At 43.6% G+C, this 20,237-nt stretch overlaps 1 protein-coding gene and 1 pseudogene across 1 annotated transcript; one reads left to right on the forward strand and one right to left on the reverse strand.

The window, feature by feature from the left end:
• The first annotated feature begins 3,242 nt into the window (after positions 1-3,242).
• LOC137142594 (olfactory receptor 5AR1-like) lies at positions 3,243-4,180 on the forward strand (annotated as a pseudogene).
• Positions 4,181-14,368: 10,188 nt separating this feature from the next.
• Positions 14,369-15,316, reverse strand: LOC137142579 (olfactory receptor 5J3-like). Its single transcript, XM_067531983.1, has one exon. The coding sequence runs from the start codon at positions 15,311-15,313 to the stop codon at positions 14,369-14,371; it is 945 nt and encodes a 314-aa protein (XP_067388084.1). The 5' UTR covers positions 15,314-15,316.
• Positions 15,317-20,237: the final 4,921 nt, after the last annotated feature.

Genomic DNA, 20,237 nt, shown 5'->3' on the forward strand with positions numbered 1-20,237 from the left:
TGGCTTAGAGTGAGCTGGGCCACTCCCTCTCATACTGAGGCAGAAGTTGGAGCATGCCTAGCATGGTCTAGGGGTCGGTACTTCCTCCACACATAGTGTGGGGTTAACCATTTCTTGGCTAGTGCGGTTCAACCTGTCACCCTGCACAATAGGTGTGGATGCTGCTGCAGTTGCACTAACATTTCTTTATGTGCTTTAATTTACCCAGCTTTGAAACAGTGGTAGATTAAAGTGCCCCAAGAAACTGGTAGTGAGCAGCAGCAGAGTCCACATGGACAGTTAGTGCAGGACACACTAGTGTTGAGTATATTTACACCCCAGCTTGCTAAGTGTCCATGTAGACAAGTCCTCAGTCCCCATTATGTATGTAGCCATGAGACTTTTATTGTGGTATCTGGTTCCAAGCTGGCTATGTGGGGAAGGCTGGCATTATTGCTAGGAAAGTCTGAGTTCAGGCTTTTTGGCACAAGGCACTGTTCCACCTCTTAGCAGATGACTTTTAAAGACGAAAGTGCAGCTCAGAACTCAAAATAATGGACCTTCTTTATTGAGAACAATGTTTTGGTGTTTCACCCTCCTGAAACCCTGGCTATCTTCTTGTTTTGCATGTTCATAGCTAGCCCATAATAGTGTTGGATTTGGAGAATAGGGTTTTCCAAAGCTCACAGCATTGACTTAACACTGCTCCCATTGCAATCAATGGTAAAACTCCCTTTGATGTCAATGGGAGGAAAATTAAGTCTACACTGGGCAGCTTTTGAAAATTCCCTCACAAAAATATTTTTCTCTCTCATGCTGTAGTTCCTTTCTTTAATTTGAGCAGCAGTAACTGGGAAGAAGGAAGAGTCTTATGAAGAGTCTACAGCAGAAATAATGATAATTTGAGGATGTTGCATGTAATTTGTATCACATTCTGAAGGAGCAGAGTGGCCCTGTGAGTGGAACTCAGGAGACTTGCGTTGTATGACCGATATGCTGTTTAACCTTGGACAAACCAATGTACGAGGCACGTAAACTACAACTCCCATAAGACACCGTGGCAGAATTTTTAAATAAAAAATATCAGTTTCCAATTTTTCACCAAAAATTAAAATTTTCCATTATCAGGTTTTTGGGGTTTTTTTACCAACTCTACACATTATCTCACAGTGGGACTGTAAGTGAAAAATACCCCAACTCTGTACTCTGTAACTCTTATGGAAATTGCATCATTGAATAATACTTTTGGAAAGAGTGGGCCAAATTAATCCCCAGTGTGTGAATTACACTCAGGTGACTTTGGTGTATTGAATGCATTTTAATTGGGATTTCTTAATTTGTGCTTCTCTGAGCTCACGTGGTTCCAGGTGCTTCAGGTGTCAGGACCCACAGCTGACAAAGCTCAATATAAAGCCTCCTGAATTCATATATTCCATATATATGCTGCCAGAATGGCAGCTTCTGAAAACAGGGAAGCAAAGACACACGTCTCTCTGTCTTCTGCAGGTACGTGCTATTTTTCATACTGAATCATCGGCGCGTAGGCATGCAGTCACTATGGTCATTAGCAGAGACTGAACCCAAAACCTTCAGCACCAACAGCCCCAGCCCTTACCACTTGAACTAAAAGCAAAACCTATTAGGCTGGAGAAAGTAGGAGTTTACATATACAAAAGTGGTCAGTGTATTCCATTGTGACTCTAGGATTTCATGCAAACTAAAGTAACTGCCATTTTCAAGTCTAAACAAGCTTAATTATCACAGCACTTAAGTAAGTAAGAAAGTTTTACCCCAAACTGAAATGCCATGATGGAGAGCTTAATTTGCCTGGATAGGGAAGAGCTCAGATTGACATCATTTCACTCTCACCTCTTGTTGAGTTGAGAAACGATGTCATCAGAGCAAGATTGTTTTTCAGCCTGACATGCTGATACAAGAGTCTCAAGTCACTGTTTACTGCTCATCTTAGTGACCAGCTGTGCTCATGCCTGGGCCATAATTAACCTGTGTGTTGTTATATTTATACAGTGTGCACATTTTATCAGACCACTGTGCTGGGGGTTAAATTGGGAAACTGAATCACAAGTCCACCCAATTTAGGCCTAATCAATTTTCTCCTTTATTTATACAATTTCACACAGAAATATGGTCACTTGCAGCGTCTGAAGATGTATTTATGCCAGACAAGACACAACTGGTAGGAGGCCCAAATTACCACATTCTGAGGCACCGGGAAATTTTTCCACCTTATATGATGGTAATTGGCTCCTTTGACTTCCTGCTCTGTTTCTTCAGTCCCATTCTTCAGTTACTGGCCTCGTGTTTGTCCTATATGGGACTTGTTCACCTGAGTCTTTTATATATTTTCATATTTTCACATTCCATATTGCTTAACTTTTCTCCAGTTAGCTTTTACAACATCACCCATTGATTTTTTACGTAACACATGCGCAAGCTTCAATGAAGTTGTTGGCTTCTACATTTTTGCTGTTTATGCAGGTTTTATGTCATGTTGCTTTGTGTCAATCTGTTCCTGGGTTTTCCCAGTAAAAGGCTTCTTATTGTTGCAGGTTTGTGTTTTTCTACTTCAAAACTTCCAGCACGACATGTTACACTTGTTCTATCAGCAATATCATTTTAAGCAGATCAGCAATTCTGTGTAAAAGAAGAATTGGCAAAAATACACTTATGCCAGCAAGGCTTAAGTGTTACCCAGTTTAAACTCATTTACCACCAATAGTTACAAATTATTAAAATATGGCTATTGAAACTTTTAATCTTACCATTGGCAATCCTTCATTTTTCTATTTCAAAATTCTATTCAATATGTGTACATTCTCAGAGTCCCTTCACCCATTTGAGGACAGGGACAGCATGGAAAACACGTTGACTCTTTAATGTCAATGTTTCTTTATCTTTTTTAAAACATCGATTTTCAAAGGCCCTTTTCATTCAAAGTCCAGTTTTGTTTGTGAATCATTACCACAAAAAAAAACCCCATCATTAGAAATTTCCCTGTGTTTCGTTCTGAGGGGTGTCTCAATTTTAGGGCCTTGGTATTTAGTTGCTTATAATGGTACCCCAACAACTGGAATGCCCATCTCTAAACATCTGGCTATGTGGACTAAGTCATCAGCAGCGGTAACCCTAAAGAAACTGCCTTCTATCAACTCTTCATTTTCTCTCATTTTAAAGAAGGGATAGGATTCCTGAGCCATCCACTGACTCACACCACACAACTGCCTGAGCTCTCTTCAGAAGAGATGGAAAAGGGAAATCAATCAATGGTGACTGAGTTCATTTTCTCAGGACTGACAGATCGTCCAGATCTGCAAATCCCCCTCTTTGCAGTGTTCCTACTGATCTATTATATCAACATAGTGGGGAACCCGGGGATGATCTTGTTAATCAGGATTGACCCCAGACTCCACACCCGCATGTAATTTTTCCTGAGTAACTTGTCTTTCTGTGATTTCTGCTATTCCTCAACAATCTCCCCTAAGATGCTGCAGAACTTCTTGGCCAAAACTAAAATGATTTCATACAATGCTTGTGCTCTACAAACGTATTTCTGTGGCTCTTTTGCAGATGTTGAGTGCCTTCTGCTGGCCGTGATGGCATATGACCGTTATGTGGCCATCTGTAGCCCGTTGCTCTATAGAGTCACCATGTCTAGGAGGCTCTGTAACCAGCTGGTGGCTGGGGTGTATGTTCTTAGCTTGGTGGAATCAATGATTCACACATGGTTTACATTTGAGCTGTCATTCTGCAGCTCCAATGTCATCAATCATTTCTTTTGTGATATCCCCCCACTGCTGGCAATCTCCTGCTCTGACACACACATCAATGAGATTTTGTTATTCGTCTTAAGCAGCTGCATTTCAGTGAGCAGCATTGTCACCGTCCTTCTCTCCTACATCTATATCATCGCCACCATCCTGACGATCCGCTCCGCCGAGGGCCGCACAAAGCCTTCTCCACCTGTGCCTCCCACCTGATAGCTGTGGTCATTTTCCATGGGACCCTTCTCTTCATGTATTTACGGCCTGCCTCCAGCTATTCCATGGACATGGACAAAATGACCTCGGTGTTTTGCACCCTGGTGACCCCAATGCTGAACCCCCTGATCTACAGCCTGAGGAACAAGGAGGTGAAGGCTGCCCTGAGGAAAGCAATGACTAAATTGCGAGTCTCCTTCTGACTCCATTTAAAGCAGCACCACACTACTCACAGAACACTTCATTGCAATGTAATTTCATGTGCTGAATTGTCATGTCCCTGAAGTCTGCTGGTGCATATGTGTTTGAGTAACAATATACATTGGGTGGGACCCTTCACAAGAGTAGATCAGCAAAGCTGCATTGAAGTCAGTACAGCCTACCCAATTTACACCAGCTGGGACTCTTATCCGGGACAGGCAATGAAAGCATGTATCATTGTGCTGAAGGGGTAATTCAATATCTAGCCCATTTCCCCCATTTTTGTACCAGGGTTGGTGTCACTGTATGGTTGCAGGTGTAAAGTGCATGATTTCTGTGGATGAACTAAAATGAAATCTGCACTCCCCACTGGTTCTCTGTAGTTCTCCCTGTTCTCTGGAGGGTTTATAACAGTTGCATAGAGGACTGGCTTTTATATACCTTCATGCAGAAAGAACAAACAAATCCTTTCAATTGGAATGACTGATAGTTGATGTAAGCAGGGTCTGGGCAAGATCTGCCCTGCCAAGCTGGCTGGGGGAGGGAACAGCTGTCAGGGCCAGACTGTATTTCCATGAACACACCCACCCTGCGTAGATGCTCAGCATGATGGGACTGCTTTGCCTAAATTATCCTTTTGGCTGGTGTTGGGTTACAAATCACTTTAGTGTTAAATGCAGGGGTAAAGAAATGTTGTTCCCCTTATTGTATGGGCAAAAGGCAGCAGAACTGTGCTTAGCCTGTTCTGATTGAAGGGTCGCTATCATCTGAACTGAACTGGCTAAGCAAGGGGGTCTGATGCCAGAGCCCTGTGAAGATTGATGGGGAGTGGAGATAGCTGTTCCTGACTGATAGGGTTAGCTCTATCTAAGAGCCCCAGGTATGGTTTAACCTCCTCTCCAACTGTTCAAAGCTAGAGCTACATAAGATTTTTTTTTAGGAGTCCTTGGTTTTTTTCAATGTTTGCAAGAGTTGAAATCACCTGCTGTGGGACGGTGCTTCTGGCCAGCTTTGAACAGGGGTATTTTAGCAATCAGCCAGCTGTGCAAGCCACTGCCAATTATTCTGCTTGCTGCTTCTAGCTACTTTCAGTCCTTTCTAAAAACTTAGTGTAACTAAGCAAACTGGAAAGAGGAGGAGGACAGAAAGTGAAGAGGTGATGTGAGCCTGGCTCAGTGCAGTCTCTCTCTGAACATGCCGGGGCAAATGTCTGTGAAAAACAGGCAGTCTGGATATATTGTAGAATTGTCAGTACAGGGAAATGTAGCTACCAGACTAACAACTCAAGACTGCTTGCTTCACAATATATTTTTAGTGGCGTGTCTCTGTAACTCCTGCTTTTGCCCAGTGATTGATTTGTTTGGTCAGCTATGTAACATTCTTTTGATTGACATGTCTCTGTAACTGTTGGGGTGTAAGAGGGAGGTAGCAAGTCTGAGTCAGGTGGACGCTTTGTGGACACATTTGGAAAGATCTCCAGGCTCAGACGGAAGGACCAGCCATCCAGACATCTGTGACCGATTCACCCTGAAGACTGCCTCAGACTTGTGGGGTAACTATCACGTTTTGGGGGTACTCTAACTACCTAGTGTGTTTGTAGGTGCTTAAAACTAATAAGTAGAGACTTCAGGTAAAAATGATTCCAATAGGAATTGCTGGAGACCAAATAACACAAAGCTTTAAAGTTAAAAGCACTTGGTTTTGACTTGTCTAGGTCAGCCATATAGCAGACAGAGGTACAGTGTTTCCTTTGGTTTACTTCCTGATACTAACTTGCAGAGACTAAAAATTACTGGGTCAAGAAACCCTGGGTAACAGCTTCAGCACCGAGGTTCACTCCCTAGAACCTGATGATTGCTAAGAGCTGAAATCACTGACAGCTGAGAATCAGGGAGCTGGGTGGCACCTCAAGAGACTAACATGCAGAGGTCACAGGGGAGAAGCAGGTGGTAGCAGAAGGTGATGGTGTGCAGCAGGGTGGACAGCTGGAATGTAGTGGCTGGACAGCGGAGCAAGCAAGGTGCCGTCTTTTCCCTTCCCCCTCAACCAGGATGGGAGGTGAACTCAGCAGCTGCACCAGTAGACTCTGGGTCTGCCCAGACTCAGGACAATGCCAATGAGTGGGATGCTGTGAAGGGAGGGGCACATTAAAGGAACTTCTTGTTGCTGGATTTAAGAATCTGAGGCAAAAGGAAAACCCACCCCTTGTTGCTGCTGACTCCAACTAGCAGAAAGGTTACATTTACAACAAAAGTTGTTAAAAGAACACAAAACAAGAAAGAACAAAAGCAGAGTCTCCATGAGCCCTTCTACCTTAGGGAGCAGTCTGTTTAGGCTTTCTCTGGTTACCAGCTCTTGTTTATTATTCTTCATAATTCTGAGAAATAGAGTAGTGTTATGTTGCAAACGTCCATCAAGTGTATTTTGGATTTTTTAACTAATTCTCTGTATATGCTGTGAACATAACAGAGAAAATTGGTGACTGATTTTCACTGGTGAAAACTGATTATTAAAGAGAGAGAGAGATAATATCATGGCTGCATATGTTCATATGGACAATTTCTAATTTAATGTATCAAAGGAAAATGTACTATATATAGTCAGAGGCTTGAGCAGTATTTTTATGCAAAGAGAAGTGCTCTTACATAATTACAGTAAAGAGCAGATGGGGTATTTGACAGTCTCTCTGTCACTGTAATTTATAAAGGTATATGTTCACTATTAGAGTTAATTGCAACTGAAGGAAATGCCCCCCACCCCCACCCCGATGGGCAGAAACTAGCTACACAAGCTGAGATTGGATTGGAGTGCAGTGCTGTGCAGACTGTGGAGGGGGCAGCTAATCAGGGCACAGGAGGGCCATGTAAAAAGGAGCTTCAGTGCCAGATGCCAGACAGAGTCAGTTCCTTGCTGGAGCCAGAGGGCTGTAGATGGTGCTCCTGGCTGGCTAAATGAAACTGCAGCACCATGGACAGCTCAGTGCTGGCAGAGTCTTGGGGGAGTGAGAAAGAGATCCTGGCTGGCTGCTGGGCCTGAGTGTACATTTGCCCTGAGGTAAGGGTGAAGCCTTGTTGAAGGCTCCGGCTGTGAGGAGGTGGCTTTCAATTCAAAAGCAGTTTAGATAAAGGGACATGGTGGTGTGTGGCTGCTATTCTTAGGGTCCCTGGGCTGGGAACTGGAGTAGTGAGTGGGCCTGGACACCCCCATAGGCCACTGAGAAAGTGGACTACAATTGGACAGTGATAAACACACACACACACACGCGCGTGCGTGCGAAGGGGGTCTGATCTACTTAGTGGCCCATCTGGAGTCAGAAGGGCCCAGAGAAGCCAAACCATTGCCTCCAGGGAGGAAACCCTGGAGGTATGGCCCAAAACCAGGGCTCGGACTGTTTAAACACTGTGAACACACCTGACCATGCTGTTACAGACCCCTAAAGTCATTAAGGGGATCCCTTGGAGATTGTCCTAACAGCAACCCCTTGTCCTTACCTAGCTACCTGATCACACTAAGGAAGAGAGACTGAGCATTATCCTCCTGCCCCTGAGTCATGTCACTCAGGAAGGTGGGGCTTCACTGAAACCTGCTTCATTCCTTAACAGATGCCACTGAGGATCCTGAAAAGGGAATCTTTCACTTGTTTAAATATCTCCCCAAAATGCAGGCCTGTATTCTTTCCTTAATGAATGAGAGCAGACGGGTGTCATATTTAGCAAGCATCATAGATTGAGGAGCAAAGGGTCCGCTGAATTTGACCCCTGTCCTAGGTCCCCTGGGAAGGCCTTTTTCATGAACGGTCTGGGATTTGGGGGTAGATCCAGACCAAACAGAAATCAGACCAGAAGTTAACAAGGTTCTAATCTATGTTAACTCTCGCTGGGTCCCCAAGTTATGTACTGCTTGGGAGGCAGGTTAAAAACACTATGAACCATTGCCATGTGTTTCTTTGGGGATGGGAGGGACAGGAGTGAAGAGTTTTATGGCAATAGAATATTTTGACATTCCCACAGAATTTAAAGGGTGTTACTGTGCAATCTAGAGGTCGTTGACATGGAATCCAGGGTTATTGCCATGGAATTTGTTCCAGTTGTGCTGCTGATTACACAGGGCTATAGGTGTGACTACACCTGTTTGGTATGCTTCACAGAAAGTAGTTCTCTATCATTTTATGTTTCATATGTATGAATAACTGATGTTTTTTTGTCTTTCTTTTATTTGGAAAAGTGTAGATTGTGGTATGGGAAGGGGTTGTTTGTGTTTGTTTGTTTGTTTTGTTTGCTTTTCTGGTTGGCTTTTTAATTTTGCAGGATGTTTATGTGAAAGTAATCAAAATAATTTAAAATAATCACAGGTGAAAATATTCCATGTTCATTTCATATCCTTAAATGACTTGTAGAGTAACACTTTACATGGAATGATTTAACAAACATCATGCTACTTTAAATAAAACAGTGTTATCCCTTTGTTTTAGACAATTCGATGTATGTATCTAACTCTGGCTGATATGGACATCCATGCTTAAATAGGAGGCCATAACATGCACACCACCCATTAGATCAGATTCCTAGCTGATGTAAACAACGTCTCTCCATTGAAAACATGGGACTAGATCCTCAACTGGTGTGAATCTGTATAAATTTTTAATAGTGAGTGGGAAAAATTTACCTAGAGCCATGGTGAATTCTATATCATTTAAATCAAGACACGTTATTTTTCTAAAAGTGGTGCTCTAACTAAAATTTGTGGGTGAGGTTCCATGGTCTGTGCTAGCAGAAGGCCAGACCAGAAACCATTAATCTATAAAAAAATCTGCATAACTTAAAAGAAGTCAAAGGACATATCCCCAGTGGTGTAAATCAGTATAGCTCCATTTAACTCAATGGTCCACATACCCAGGTGTATAAACTAATTTCACTCATTAGCTCCATTGGGCCAGATCCTCAGCTGGTGCAGATCATCTATAGCTCCATTGTAGTTAATGGAACAACACCAATTTACACCAGCTGAAGATTTAGCCCAGCATGTCTTCATTTCTCTGAAGTACACAGATTCACTGCACCTGTTCTTAACATCAGAGAGAAATGGATTTATATTTATTTTAATTTCTCTTACATTTTAAAAAGATATTTGTGTTACTGTACATACTACTTAAACCCTGACTTTCTTCTTCTTTTGCCTGTCCATACCCAGTGCGCAATTGTTTTTTGTGTAAATTCCTTTTCCATCATATTTTCTTCTTGTTGCTGTTTTAAATTTAAGATGGCAACAACTGGGACAAAGGAAAAAGAGTCTGATGCAACAGCCTTACATCTGAGAATGTAAGAGGTATATAGGCCTGAGGCTTTTTATGCCAGTGAAATATGGAATAATCTGATGGCACTGCAGGTAATTTGTACAATACACTGTAACAGGAAGTCCCCCAAATTCCCTTATACAGCTAATGTCAGAATTAGAGGCTGTGAGAGATGGCCTCAGCTCAGTAGTGAAACATCTGTGGTGAATCTGAAGAAGGTTGCGTTACTGTATAGAATGAGGGGCCAAGTCACCACTCTTTTTAGCTTATAGGTGCTACATCCCTGTAATTCTATTGCCATGAGTAGGAAAGATTGTCTCGTACGTAGAGCATTAGCCTAGTGCTCTGTAAATTGGGGGCTCAATTCCTGGCTCAGCTGTAGACATCCTGTGTGATCTTGGAGCAAGACATTTACTCCTGCTGTGCCTTGGCTCTTCAGCTGTAAAATGTTAGATAATGCAGTAGTATTATCTCCATGGAAGTTGTGGCGATGAATACGTTAGAGTGTGACGTGCTCAGAGGTACTATGCTGAGGAGGGCCTTACAAGGACCTACAAACATTTATGAACCCTGTTGTAAGGCAGATAAGGATGGTAATCCCCATTCATAGATAGGCAAAGGGAGGCAGAAAGAATTTATGGCCCACATTTTCATTCTTGTCCGTAGACACCCTTGATTAGTGAATGCTTTTGAAAATGCTGCCTCCGGATATTTGGAATGAGACGAGGCAACAGCCCAACAGGTTATTTTATTTCAAACAAACTCCTACATTCTTAAAGGAAGATCTTTAATTTTTCAGCATGGAATCTGCAAAGTGAAAATAAAGTTGCTAACACAAATTGTCATTTTTCCATTTTGTATTTATAATGAATGGAACTATATGGGAGCCCAGGAGTGAAGTATCTCTCTATCTTTACTGTAAGCATCAGCAAATACTGGAACATCTTATCAATTCTTTACTGTTGCCTATAGCACTTAAGGTCAACAAGTCTGGGTGTTTTGAAGGTCTACTCCCTTAGCCCTTTAGTACTAAGATATAGAAAGGGCATTGAAATTCAAAGGCTCCATAACCTCTGGACTCTCCATAACCACTGGATTCCCTCCAATTTGTCCACATCCTTTCTGTAGTGGGGTGCTGAAAACTGGACACAGTATTCCAAAATGAGGCCTCACCAATGCCGAATAGAGGGGATCTCTATCCCTCGATCTGTAAGTGATGAATAAATGCCACCAAAGAATTGCAGCCCTTTTCTATGCTGGACCCGGAGGCTTGGTGTGAGTGAGCCTGCCATAGAGCACACTGGTAAAGACCACATTCAGGACCAAATAGCAGACTGAGGGCCTGATTGTGACCGCACTCACAATAGGTTTATAGAAAGAGCAATGTGGTAGTGTGAAAGGAAGGAGAGGTCAATCTTAACAGGTATTTGTCTAACCTCTTCTTTCTTCCCATTGTCACTCCCTTTATTTCAGGGGAGTCGCTCCTGATCTAGAGCAGAATAAGGACTATCAGAATCAGGCTTTACAGTGGGGTCTGCCTGAGAAAAATTGATGCAGGGGTCTTCTCTGCACTAGGGCATTTTACTACCTGTTTTCTAGCAATGTTGCTGCCAGACCAGTGCTACCAGCAATGCAAGCTCTAATGCAGACTGGGCACAGCTGCACCGTTGCTGAAAATCAGGTCTGAGATTTCCAAGGGTATCCGCTGCATTCTGTGTAATTAAACACACTGGAAACAATATTCAAATTAGAGCATTCCGATGTCTTCATTGTGGGGTAAGAAGCTTAAGACAGACACCCTAAAAGGACCTGATCATCAGAGAGTGAGGGCTCAGCATGTTCTGAAAATCAGCCTTTATACGGTGTCTCAAGCTGAGCACCCAGATGCTGAGGCACTAGTCACGCTTTAAACTCTTGGTCTCCATGCTGAGCAGTGTATGGCATGATTTGAGATAGGCTAATCCTGCTATTAATAACATGACTACAACAGCACTGCAAATTATTAACAGCATAGAAAATGCTGTCACCACCTAGTGGGAAAAATGTAAAACTGAATATAATTCTTGCTCTTTGCAGGAGTCATTAATATTATCCCATTCGGGTTGGTTTGTTTGTCTATTTCATTGGTTCTCAAACTGGGGAGTCACAAACCCTCAGGGGGTTGCGACATCGTTAGGTGGGGGTCATCAGCTGTGACCCTTGACCCCAACCAGGCACAGGGCTCTGAGGCCAGAGTGCCATCACCCGTGTAGCTGTGAGCCCTTAGGCCAACCAGATGCGGGACCATGGGCCTCCCTGCTTCCTCCCATCAGAGGAACATGGGGAGGGAAGGGTGAGTGGTGATACACAGATGCAGCTCATCCATCCCTGACGTTTCTCCGTGCCCCCCTCGGGGACTGTGTACAGGGGGAGAGGTGCAACATCAAGGCTCCCTGCACCTAGGTCACTTTCCCCACCTGAGCAGTGATGTGAGGCAAGCATCAGGACCTGCTGCTCTCTGCCCTCCCCTTAGACAGCCCAGGTGGGGAAAGTGACCTGGATGCAGGGAGCCCTGACCTTGTTCCTGACTCCCTCCCCCCCCCCCCCAACCTCACACCCCTCCTAGGGGGTGCGGAGGAGAGTTCGAGGGGGGAGCGAGCAGCAATACCAGCTGCTCCATGCATTCAGGTCAGTTTCCCCATGTGGGTGCAAGAGGGGGGTGCAGAGGTTAGAGGTGAAGGTGGCACAGTGCAGGGTGTTGGGGTGCAGGAAGGAGGGGCAGGGGTTAAGAGCAAAGGGGGGGAGTGCAGAGGTTAGGGGTGAAGGGGAATGGGGAGTGCACGAGGGCCAGGGGCAAATGTAAGCAATAGGGTTTAAATTTAGCATTTAACATAGTGTTAAATATAAAAAATGGGTTCTTAATTTCTAAGGGGAGGGGTCACACTCTGAGGCTTGCTGTGCACAAGGGGTCAGCAATACAACATGTTTGAGAACCACTGGTCTATTTAAATACTGTAGTTCTGGTATGAGTCTGTATGCAGGAAGTTTTGTACATAATCCATGTATGCCGTAAACTACAAAAAATCAGCACAGAATGCTACTCAATGAATTTAACTTGAATTGACTTTTATGCTTCATTACTCATATTCACTTAAAATCTAACCTTTTGTTGTTAATAAGCTTATTTCATTGTTTTATCTAAACTAATGTGTTTGGGGTTAAGTGTTTGGGAAACTCCATTTGGGATAACAGGATTGGTGCATATAATTTTCTATAAATAAAATGATGGACTTTATATAAGCTTGTACTATCCAGGAGAGAGCTGGGCTGTCCAAGATGTACATTTCTGGGGAAAGTCTAGGACTTTGCTGGTGTTTCTCTGCGGTATAATTCAAGAGTAGCTGGCTGCAGCACTGATACAGTATAACTGGGAGTAATTTACATGCTGGAGGCTGTGTGTGAGCAGACCAGGAGTGGTAGCTCTCACAGAGAAGCAGTTTAAAAGGCACCCTAAGTTGGAAACTGAAGTGACACAGCTATTCATCATTCCAGATTGTACCTTTTGGAATGTCACAGCACCGTATTGGTTCATCCAGAGGTACATCATGGAATATGTAGTCTAGCCAAGAAGCCTAGCCCATAGAGGAGAATGGGGTCATGAGGCAGCTGAACTACATCTCCTATGACACATCGCAGCAACTGAGGTGAACTCAGATTAACGCCAAACAGACCTGAGACAAAACACGTCAATTCTGGTCAACAAACCAAAATATTTAGATTACGTTTGACCCAACCTAAAATAAAATATTTTGTTTCAGTTTTCCCAATGGAAAATAAAAACAAAATAGACAAAATCACAATGATAATATTTTCATTATTTTCCTCTTTCTTTTTTAAACTACGGCTGCACACTGAGCAGGGGTCTTCACTGAGCTGCCCACCATGATGCTCAAGTCCTTTTCCTGGGTTTTCACACGTTTTATAGACTTTCAGCAATGTAGATGAAGAGTTCATCGGTCCCACCCCCCCTTCTTTCCAATGCGCTTACTTTTGGGTTAATGCAGTGAAATGCGCCTGCCATTATGTGCCACTAGCTGCTGACCAGGACTCCCCACATGCACAGCTCTGCCCACGCCACTCCATCCCGACGTGCAGCCCCCGACCGTCCCAGTCCTGAGCTTGCCAACACACACACCTCTGCCAATGCCCCTCAGTCCCAACCTGCAGGCCCTCGCCCTGCACTCCCTTCCCCTCCCCCTTGGCTCTGCTGATGCCCCTCAGACCCAGCTCTGGACTCCTCATACACACAGCTCCGCTGAAGCACCTCAGTAGCAGCTCACAGAAACCCTTTTCTCTTCCACACGGTTTTGTCCTGAAGCTGTACAATCAGCTCCACTTCTGTGGCCCACAGGAGCAAAACTTCTGGGCCTGCATTTTTAAGAGACTTCTCTCACTTTGGGCACCTCCATTTCTGTGTCCCGCTTGAGATGCTAAAGGCCTTGCTTCCCGGAAGTGTTGCACACACTTAGCTCCTATTCTTTGCTTTGAGCTCAGCACCTCAGGAAATCAGACCTTCTGGGTCTAGAGTTGGGCACCGAAAAAATGGAGGGGTACAAAATTAGAGGTCTCGTTTGAAAATGTGGGCCTTTCAGATCTGGGTTCACTGCTGCAGGATGAGGAGTGCACATTTCCCCAGCTGTGCAGCACTGATGGGCCAGATTCTCAGCTGATGTAAATCAGCATAGCCCCATTGGAGCCAAGAGAGTTACAAGGATTTACACCAGCTGGCCCATCCATGGTACCTTCCTTACATAGTGAGCATGTTAGCATAAAGAAACTCCCAACTCACTGAAATTAATGGAGACACCAGCAGCCCTATGGAGCAAGTGCTGCCTATTCTTTATTGATTCTCCACAAATCACATCAAATGAGTAAATATTTTCCTCCCAATCACTCTCCTCAGAGCATCCCTCACTTCTGTGTTCCTCAGGCTGTAGATCAGGGGATTCAGCATGGGGATCAGCACTGTATAGAACACAGAGACCCCCATGTCCTGGTCTAAGGCATAGCTGGAACTAGGTCGCAAATACATAAAGCTAAGAGACCCATATAACATAGTGACTACAGTCAGATGGGAGGTGCAGGTGGAGAAGGCTTTTCTCCTCCCCTTGGCAGAACGGATCTGCAGGATGGCAGCCAGGATGTACAGGTAGGAGACAAGGATGATCAGGAGCGAAATGGCTGCTTCCGTGCTTCCCAAAATGAAGAGCAGCATCTCATTGATGCTAGTATCAGAGCAGGAGAGTGCTAAGAGTGGGGGGATGTCACAGAAGAAATGACTGATGACGTTGGAGCCACAGAAGGACATGCTAAAAGTAAAACATGTGTGTATCATAGAACTTACAGTACTGCATGCATATGAGCCAGCAACCAGCTGGGCACAAACTCTGGGGGACATGACAGCTGTGTAGAGTAGCGGGTTACAGACAGCCACATACCGGTCGTATGCCATCACCGACAGGAGCAAGAGATCAGTAGTTGCAAAGAAAACAAAAAAATACATTTGCGCAGCACAGCTGATGGAGGAGATGGCTTTGCTGTCCACTAAGAAGTTCACCAACATCTTGGGTATGACAACTGAGCTGTTACAGGCATCTACCAGGGACAAGTGGCTGAGGAAGAAATACATCGGGGTGTGAAGCTGGGAGTCCATCCTGATTAATGCAATCATCCCAAGATTCCCCATGAGGGTGATCAGGTAGATCACTAGGAATAACAAGAAGAAGGTGGCCTGCAGCTCGGGACGATCTGGGAATCCTAAGAGAATGAACTCAGTCACTCTGGTATCATTGGCCTTGGCCATCCTCTGATATTTGTCCTCTGATATCTGTGGAGAGACACGCAGCAGCAGATCATTTGTAAGTAGAGTCCTTCCTTCAAACTGACTTTGACTTCGGGAGCAAAGGCACAAAGTACAGTCAAAAGAAGGTTGGTTTCTCCCAGCAGAAAAGTGTCTGTTACTAGCCCTACAGTGCAGACTGGGAATCAGTAGTCGCTGGAAGGCAACACTGGATGAGAAGAAACCAGCTCCTTTGTGTAAGGCCTGATTCTGCAAGATGCTGGTGGCCCAATCCAGCTCTCTCACTGAATTCGAGGGACAGGTTCCCAATAGGAGACGGATCAAGTCCAGGGTTCTTCCTGACAGGTGCTGAGCACCAACCCCTCCCAGTAAATTTAATGGAAGATTCGATTTCCATGTAGGATTAGGCCCTTTCATTCATCTACAGTCTAATATATCTCACTATCAGGAGACTTAACCTGAATTCTCCTTTTCTCCATTACATTCCAGAACTCCCACTTAAAACCTTTGTGGTGCTTACACCATTCCTTCTGAGTCAAATTTTCAAAAGAGCACAGCACCCAACCTACAACCCCTATTTAGGCACCTAAAGGAAATAGTTCTTTATTGTCCTAAATGCTGCATTCTTTTCATTTACTCATTTCACTATTCCTTCTCAAAAAGCATTCATGTTTGTCTGGCACAATTCATTATTTATAAACCTCAGTGCTGCCTCTTGCTTATGATTCTGTTCCCCAAACCATTTTTCTTGAATTGTTGTCCACTTAATATTTGTTATATAATTTTTTAGTGATAGAAGTTAGGCTTCAGGGACAGTATTCCTCAAGATTATTTTTTTTTCCTTTATCAAAAATCTGTATTACATTTGCTTTTCTCTGTCTTTTTGTTCTGTGTTTGTACAGTACCTAGCACAGCGGAGATCTAGTCCAGGACTGGAGCTCCTAGGTGTTAACACAATACATATAAATACATGAATAATAATCAACATCATCATCATCATCAGTAGTTCAGTGAAGACAAATATTTATGCACTTCTGTAAAGATAAAGAAAGTTCAGAATTGGTCAGTAAATGTATCTCCTCTGTATTTAGAACAAAGCTAGATGATATTGATATCACATAATGATAATTAAATGCTTTCTATTCCAATTCTAATCTAAGGAGGATGTTAAACAGAACTTTTACAGTCAGCATTTTTAAATAAGCAGGCCTGGATAATTTACATCCTAAGACTTTCAAAAGAGTTGGCCAAGGATCTCTCTGGACCACCGTGATTAATTTTTAGTGAGTCTTGGAAAAATGGGGAAGATCTGGAAGACTGGAAGAAAGTCGATGGCATGCCAATGTTTATAATATTTAATTTCAATCTGAGGCAAAATAAAAGAACGGATGATCTTCAACTAATAAAGAACAAAAAAAATGGTAAAGTAATTAATCCCAGCCAATATGGTTTCATGGACAGTAAGTCTTGTGAATCAAATTTAATACAGCTCTTTGCAGAGATTACAGCTCTGGCTGGTAAATTGTTTGAAGTAAAATTTACTTGGACTTCTGGGAAGCGTTTTCCATAGCCTCACATGAAATTCTAGAGTAGTGGCTGTGAAGAGGATTTAAGGGTAGTTGTAGATAATCCATCTAATATGTGCTCCCAGTGTGACACTATGGCTAAAAGGGCTAATGCCACACTTGAATGCATGAACAGCAGAATATTAAATGAGAGTAGGAAGGTGACATTTCCTCTCAATACAACATTAATGACACCATTGCTGGTAAATTGTATCTTGTTCCAGTATTAGTTTACACACACCCGCAGCTCTGCCAGTGCCCTTCAGTCCTGAACTGCAGCGCCCCTCGGTAATTCAAACTAGAGACCCCGACCATAGTTTTGCAGATGCTGTTGAATCCTAACCTTCATCCATCCCCTTGCTATTCCAGCACCGGCTACGCGCACACACACAGATCTCTGCTGATGCCCCACAATCCTGACCCACAGCCTGCCTGATATTCCAGCCTGGGCTCACCACACATAGCTCTGCTGATATCCCTGAGTCCTGACCCATAACCCCTCTGCTATTCCAGCCCTGCCCATTCACTTCTCTGATCTAGAGCACCTCTACCAGTCCAATACTGTGATCTCCTACATATCTCATTTTACCGCAGTGCGTCAGTTTCCATTTAATATGAACATTCTTACAGTTGGCTGAAAAAGATGATGATTTTAAAAAATAGTTCTCATGGGTATCAGTACAGAAATGATTAAAATAATGGAATGTCAATTAGTGTTTGATTTTTAAATGTATATAAATATACATATAATATCACTTATGAGTGCATTCCATCAAAAAGACACCCATCCTATGCTTTGAATAAAGAGATTAAACTAATTCAATTATTTGACACCTTCATAGATTCTGAAAGAAATTAGCTACCACTGTAATGTTATAAGTATGTGTATGTGTGTGTGTGTATATATATATATGTCATTTCTTGTGTCATTTCTGCAAATTGTGGCATATCTAGCTAGGAGATTAGCAACCCAAGTCACTCCCATTATGTGCATCCCAGACATGCCAAGGTCTCCAATTCAGGGTGGTTCTGAAGTACAATCCTAACTTTATGCACCTCTGTAGTCCTATTGATTTCAGCAGGGCTACTCAGTGTGATTAATATTCTGTACATTCATAGATTCTACAACCAAAAGGAAACAGTTGTTTTTCATTTTTGGAAGAAAACCATATTTCCCTGCCCCATTTTTTTTAAAAAGTCATTTAGCTCTAGAAATCAAAAACCATGTTTACTTTGTGGTTTATTTAAAGGGGAAATAATTCCTGAGATCTAAAAACAAGAAAGAACATAGCAAGTGAAATCCACTGAAAGAGATTTCCCAAACTTACATTCTCAGGTATTTCTTTCTCTGGGCTTCATCACTTCTGCCATGCATGAAGACGGGTTAGCACCTGCCTCAGGTGCTAAATCTCTGTTCATTCTAGTGGCTTTCCTAATCAGAGGTTGCTGGTCATGCTGATTAGAAGAGACCTATGTGAATTTCCAACTTAACTTTCATCACCAATGAGACAGATCTGTGGTTGATTCTCAAGCTCTCTGTTGTTTTGTGGAGCAAGGAAGGCTTTATATTTGCTTCACAGTATGAAATCCCAGATGTGGATAATCCTCAATAGCATATAGGATCCTTGGGCAGCGTTGCCCCTTAAGGAGAACAAGGATTTGTTGATCCTTCCAATGTTTCCTCACACCTGTTCTAATGACCTCAGCTGTAACATCATCCAACAACCTCCCTTGGCCATTAATTCCCTTGCACAATCCCCATAACACTTAGAAACTATTTCCTAATATCTGAAGTCCGAATCCAATGTCCATTGTAATCAATGGAGGGATTCCCATTGATCTCAATGAGATTCAAATCAGGTCCTTAGTCCTGAACTCTTGTTTTTTGTTGTGCTATATAAGAGTATGTCTACACGGTAGACTGAAGTTGATTTACTTTAAATCAACTTTCACCTGCCGAATTTTAGAAGTTGCAGGAGCGTGATCACACCACGCTCCTTTTGCCGGGCTCTTGTGTCCCCACTCATCCCGCTTGGGTCGACATTCAAAGCAGTGCACCATGGTAGCTATCCCACAGTGCAACTAGCCACAGAGGCTTTTGGGAAGCTTGTCGTCCTCCCACAATGCAATGTGCTCCCTCCCTTCTTGTCCCGAACAAATTACAAAAGGTTTTTCGTGCCGTTTTTCTATGCCACATTCACACCGTTGCCAGAGAGACATGGAGCCCGCTCAGCTCTGCACTATCATCGTGAGCATCACAAATACCTCATGTCTTATCCTGCAGTATTTTCAAAGGCAAGAGAGAAGTTGCAGCATGGAAAATAGCGATGTTACGGAGGCTGCCCTGCTACAAGCCATAAAGTGGAACAATTCCCTTTTGCTGCAGGCTGTCATGCATTATCTTCAGTCTGTGGAGCTCTGGTTCTGGTCCCGGGAAACAAGCACAGATTGGTGGGAATCGTATCATTATGAAGGTGTGGGATGATGAGCAGTGGCTGCAGAACTTTCGTATGCGAAAGGCCGCTTTCTTTGAACTTTGTGTGGAGCTGTCCTAAGCCCTGAAGCATGTGAATACTTACTTGACACCATCTCTGACAGTGGAGAAGCGAGTGGCCATTGCTCTGTGGAAGCTGGCATCCCTGACTGCTACCGGTCAGTTGGGAAACAATTCGAAGTCAGTAAATCCACCGTTGGAGCTGCTGTGATGCAAGTGTGCTGGGCCATCAATAGGCTTCTGCTAAGAAGGGTAGTGACTTTGGGAAACGTGCAGGACTTAGTGGACGGGTTTACTGCAAAGGGGTTCCCAATCTGGGGGGGGGGACAATAGATGGCACACATATCCCTATCCTAGCACCTGACCACCTTCCCACAGAGTACATAAACTGGAAGGGATATTTCTCAATGGTGTTATAGGCCCTTGTGGATCACAGGAGGCATTTCACCAACATCAATGTGGGGTGGTCTGGAAAGGTGCATGACGTGCGCATCTTTAGGAACTCGGGTCTGTTCAATGAGATGCAGGCGGGCACTTTCTTCCCTGACCAAAATATAAACATTGGGGATGTGGAAATGCCAATAGTGATCCTGGGGGATTCTGCCAACCCCTTGATCCCTTGGCTAATGAAGTCCTACACTGGGCACCTGGATAACGAGAAGGAGCGTTTCAATAACAGGCTCAGCAAATGCAGAATGGTGGTGGAATGTGCATTTGGCCATTTAAAAGCCAGATGGACATGTCTGCTTACTAGGCTTGACATCAGTGAAAAGAACATCCCATCAGTTATATCTGCATGCTCCATAATTTGTGTGAAATTAAGGGGGAAATGTTCTCCCAGGGTTAGGCCGTGGAGGTTGATAGGCTG

This window comes from Emydura macquarii, unplaced genomic scaffold (genome assembly GCF_026122565.2).
Source record: "Emydura macquarii macquarii isolate MOO-44397 ecotype Brisbane River unplaced genomic scaffold, CSIRO-AGI_Emac_v2 contig_3235, whole genome shotgun sequence".
Classification (NCBI taxonomy): domain Eukaryota; kingdom Metazoa; phylum Chordata; order Testudines; family Chelidae; genus Emydura; species Emydura macquarii.

What these genes read in the sequence shown, in the direction of transcription:
- LOC137142579 (XM_067531983.1), bottom strand. Translation starts at nt 15,313, where the DNA reads ATGGCCAAGGCCAATGATACCAGAGTGACTGAGTTCATTCTCTTAGGA.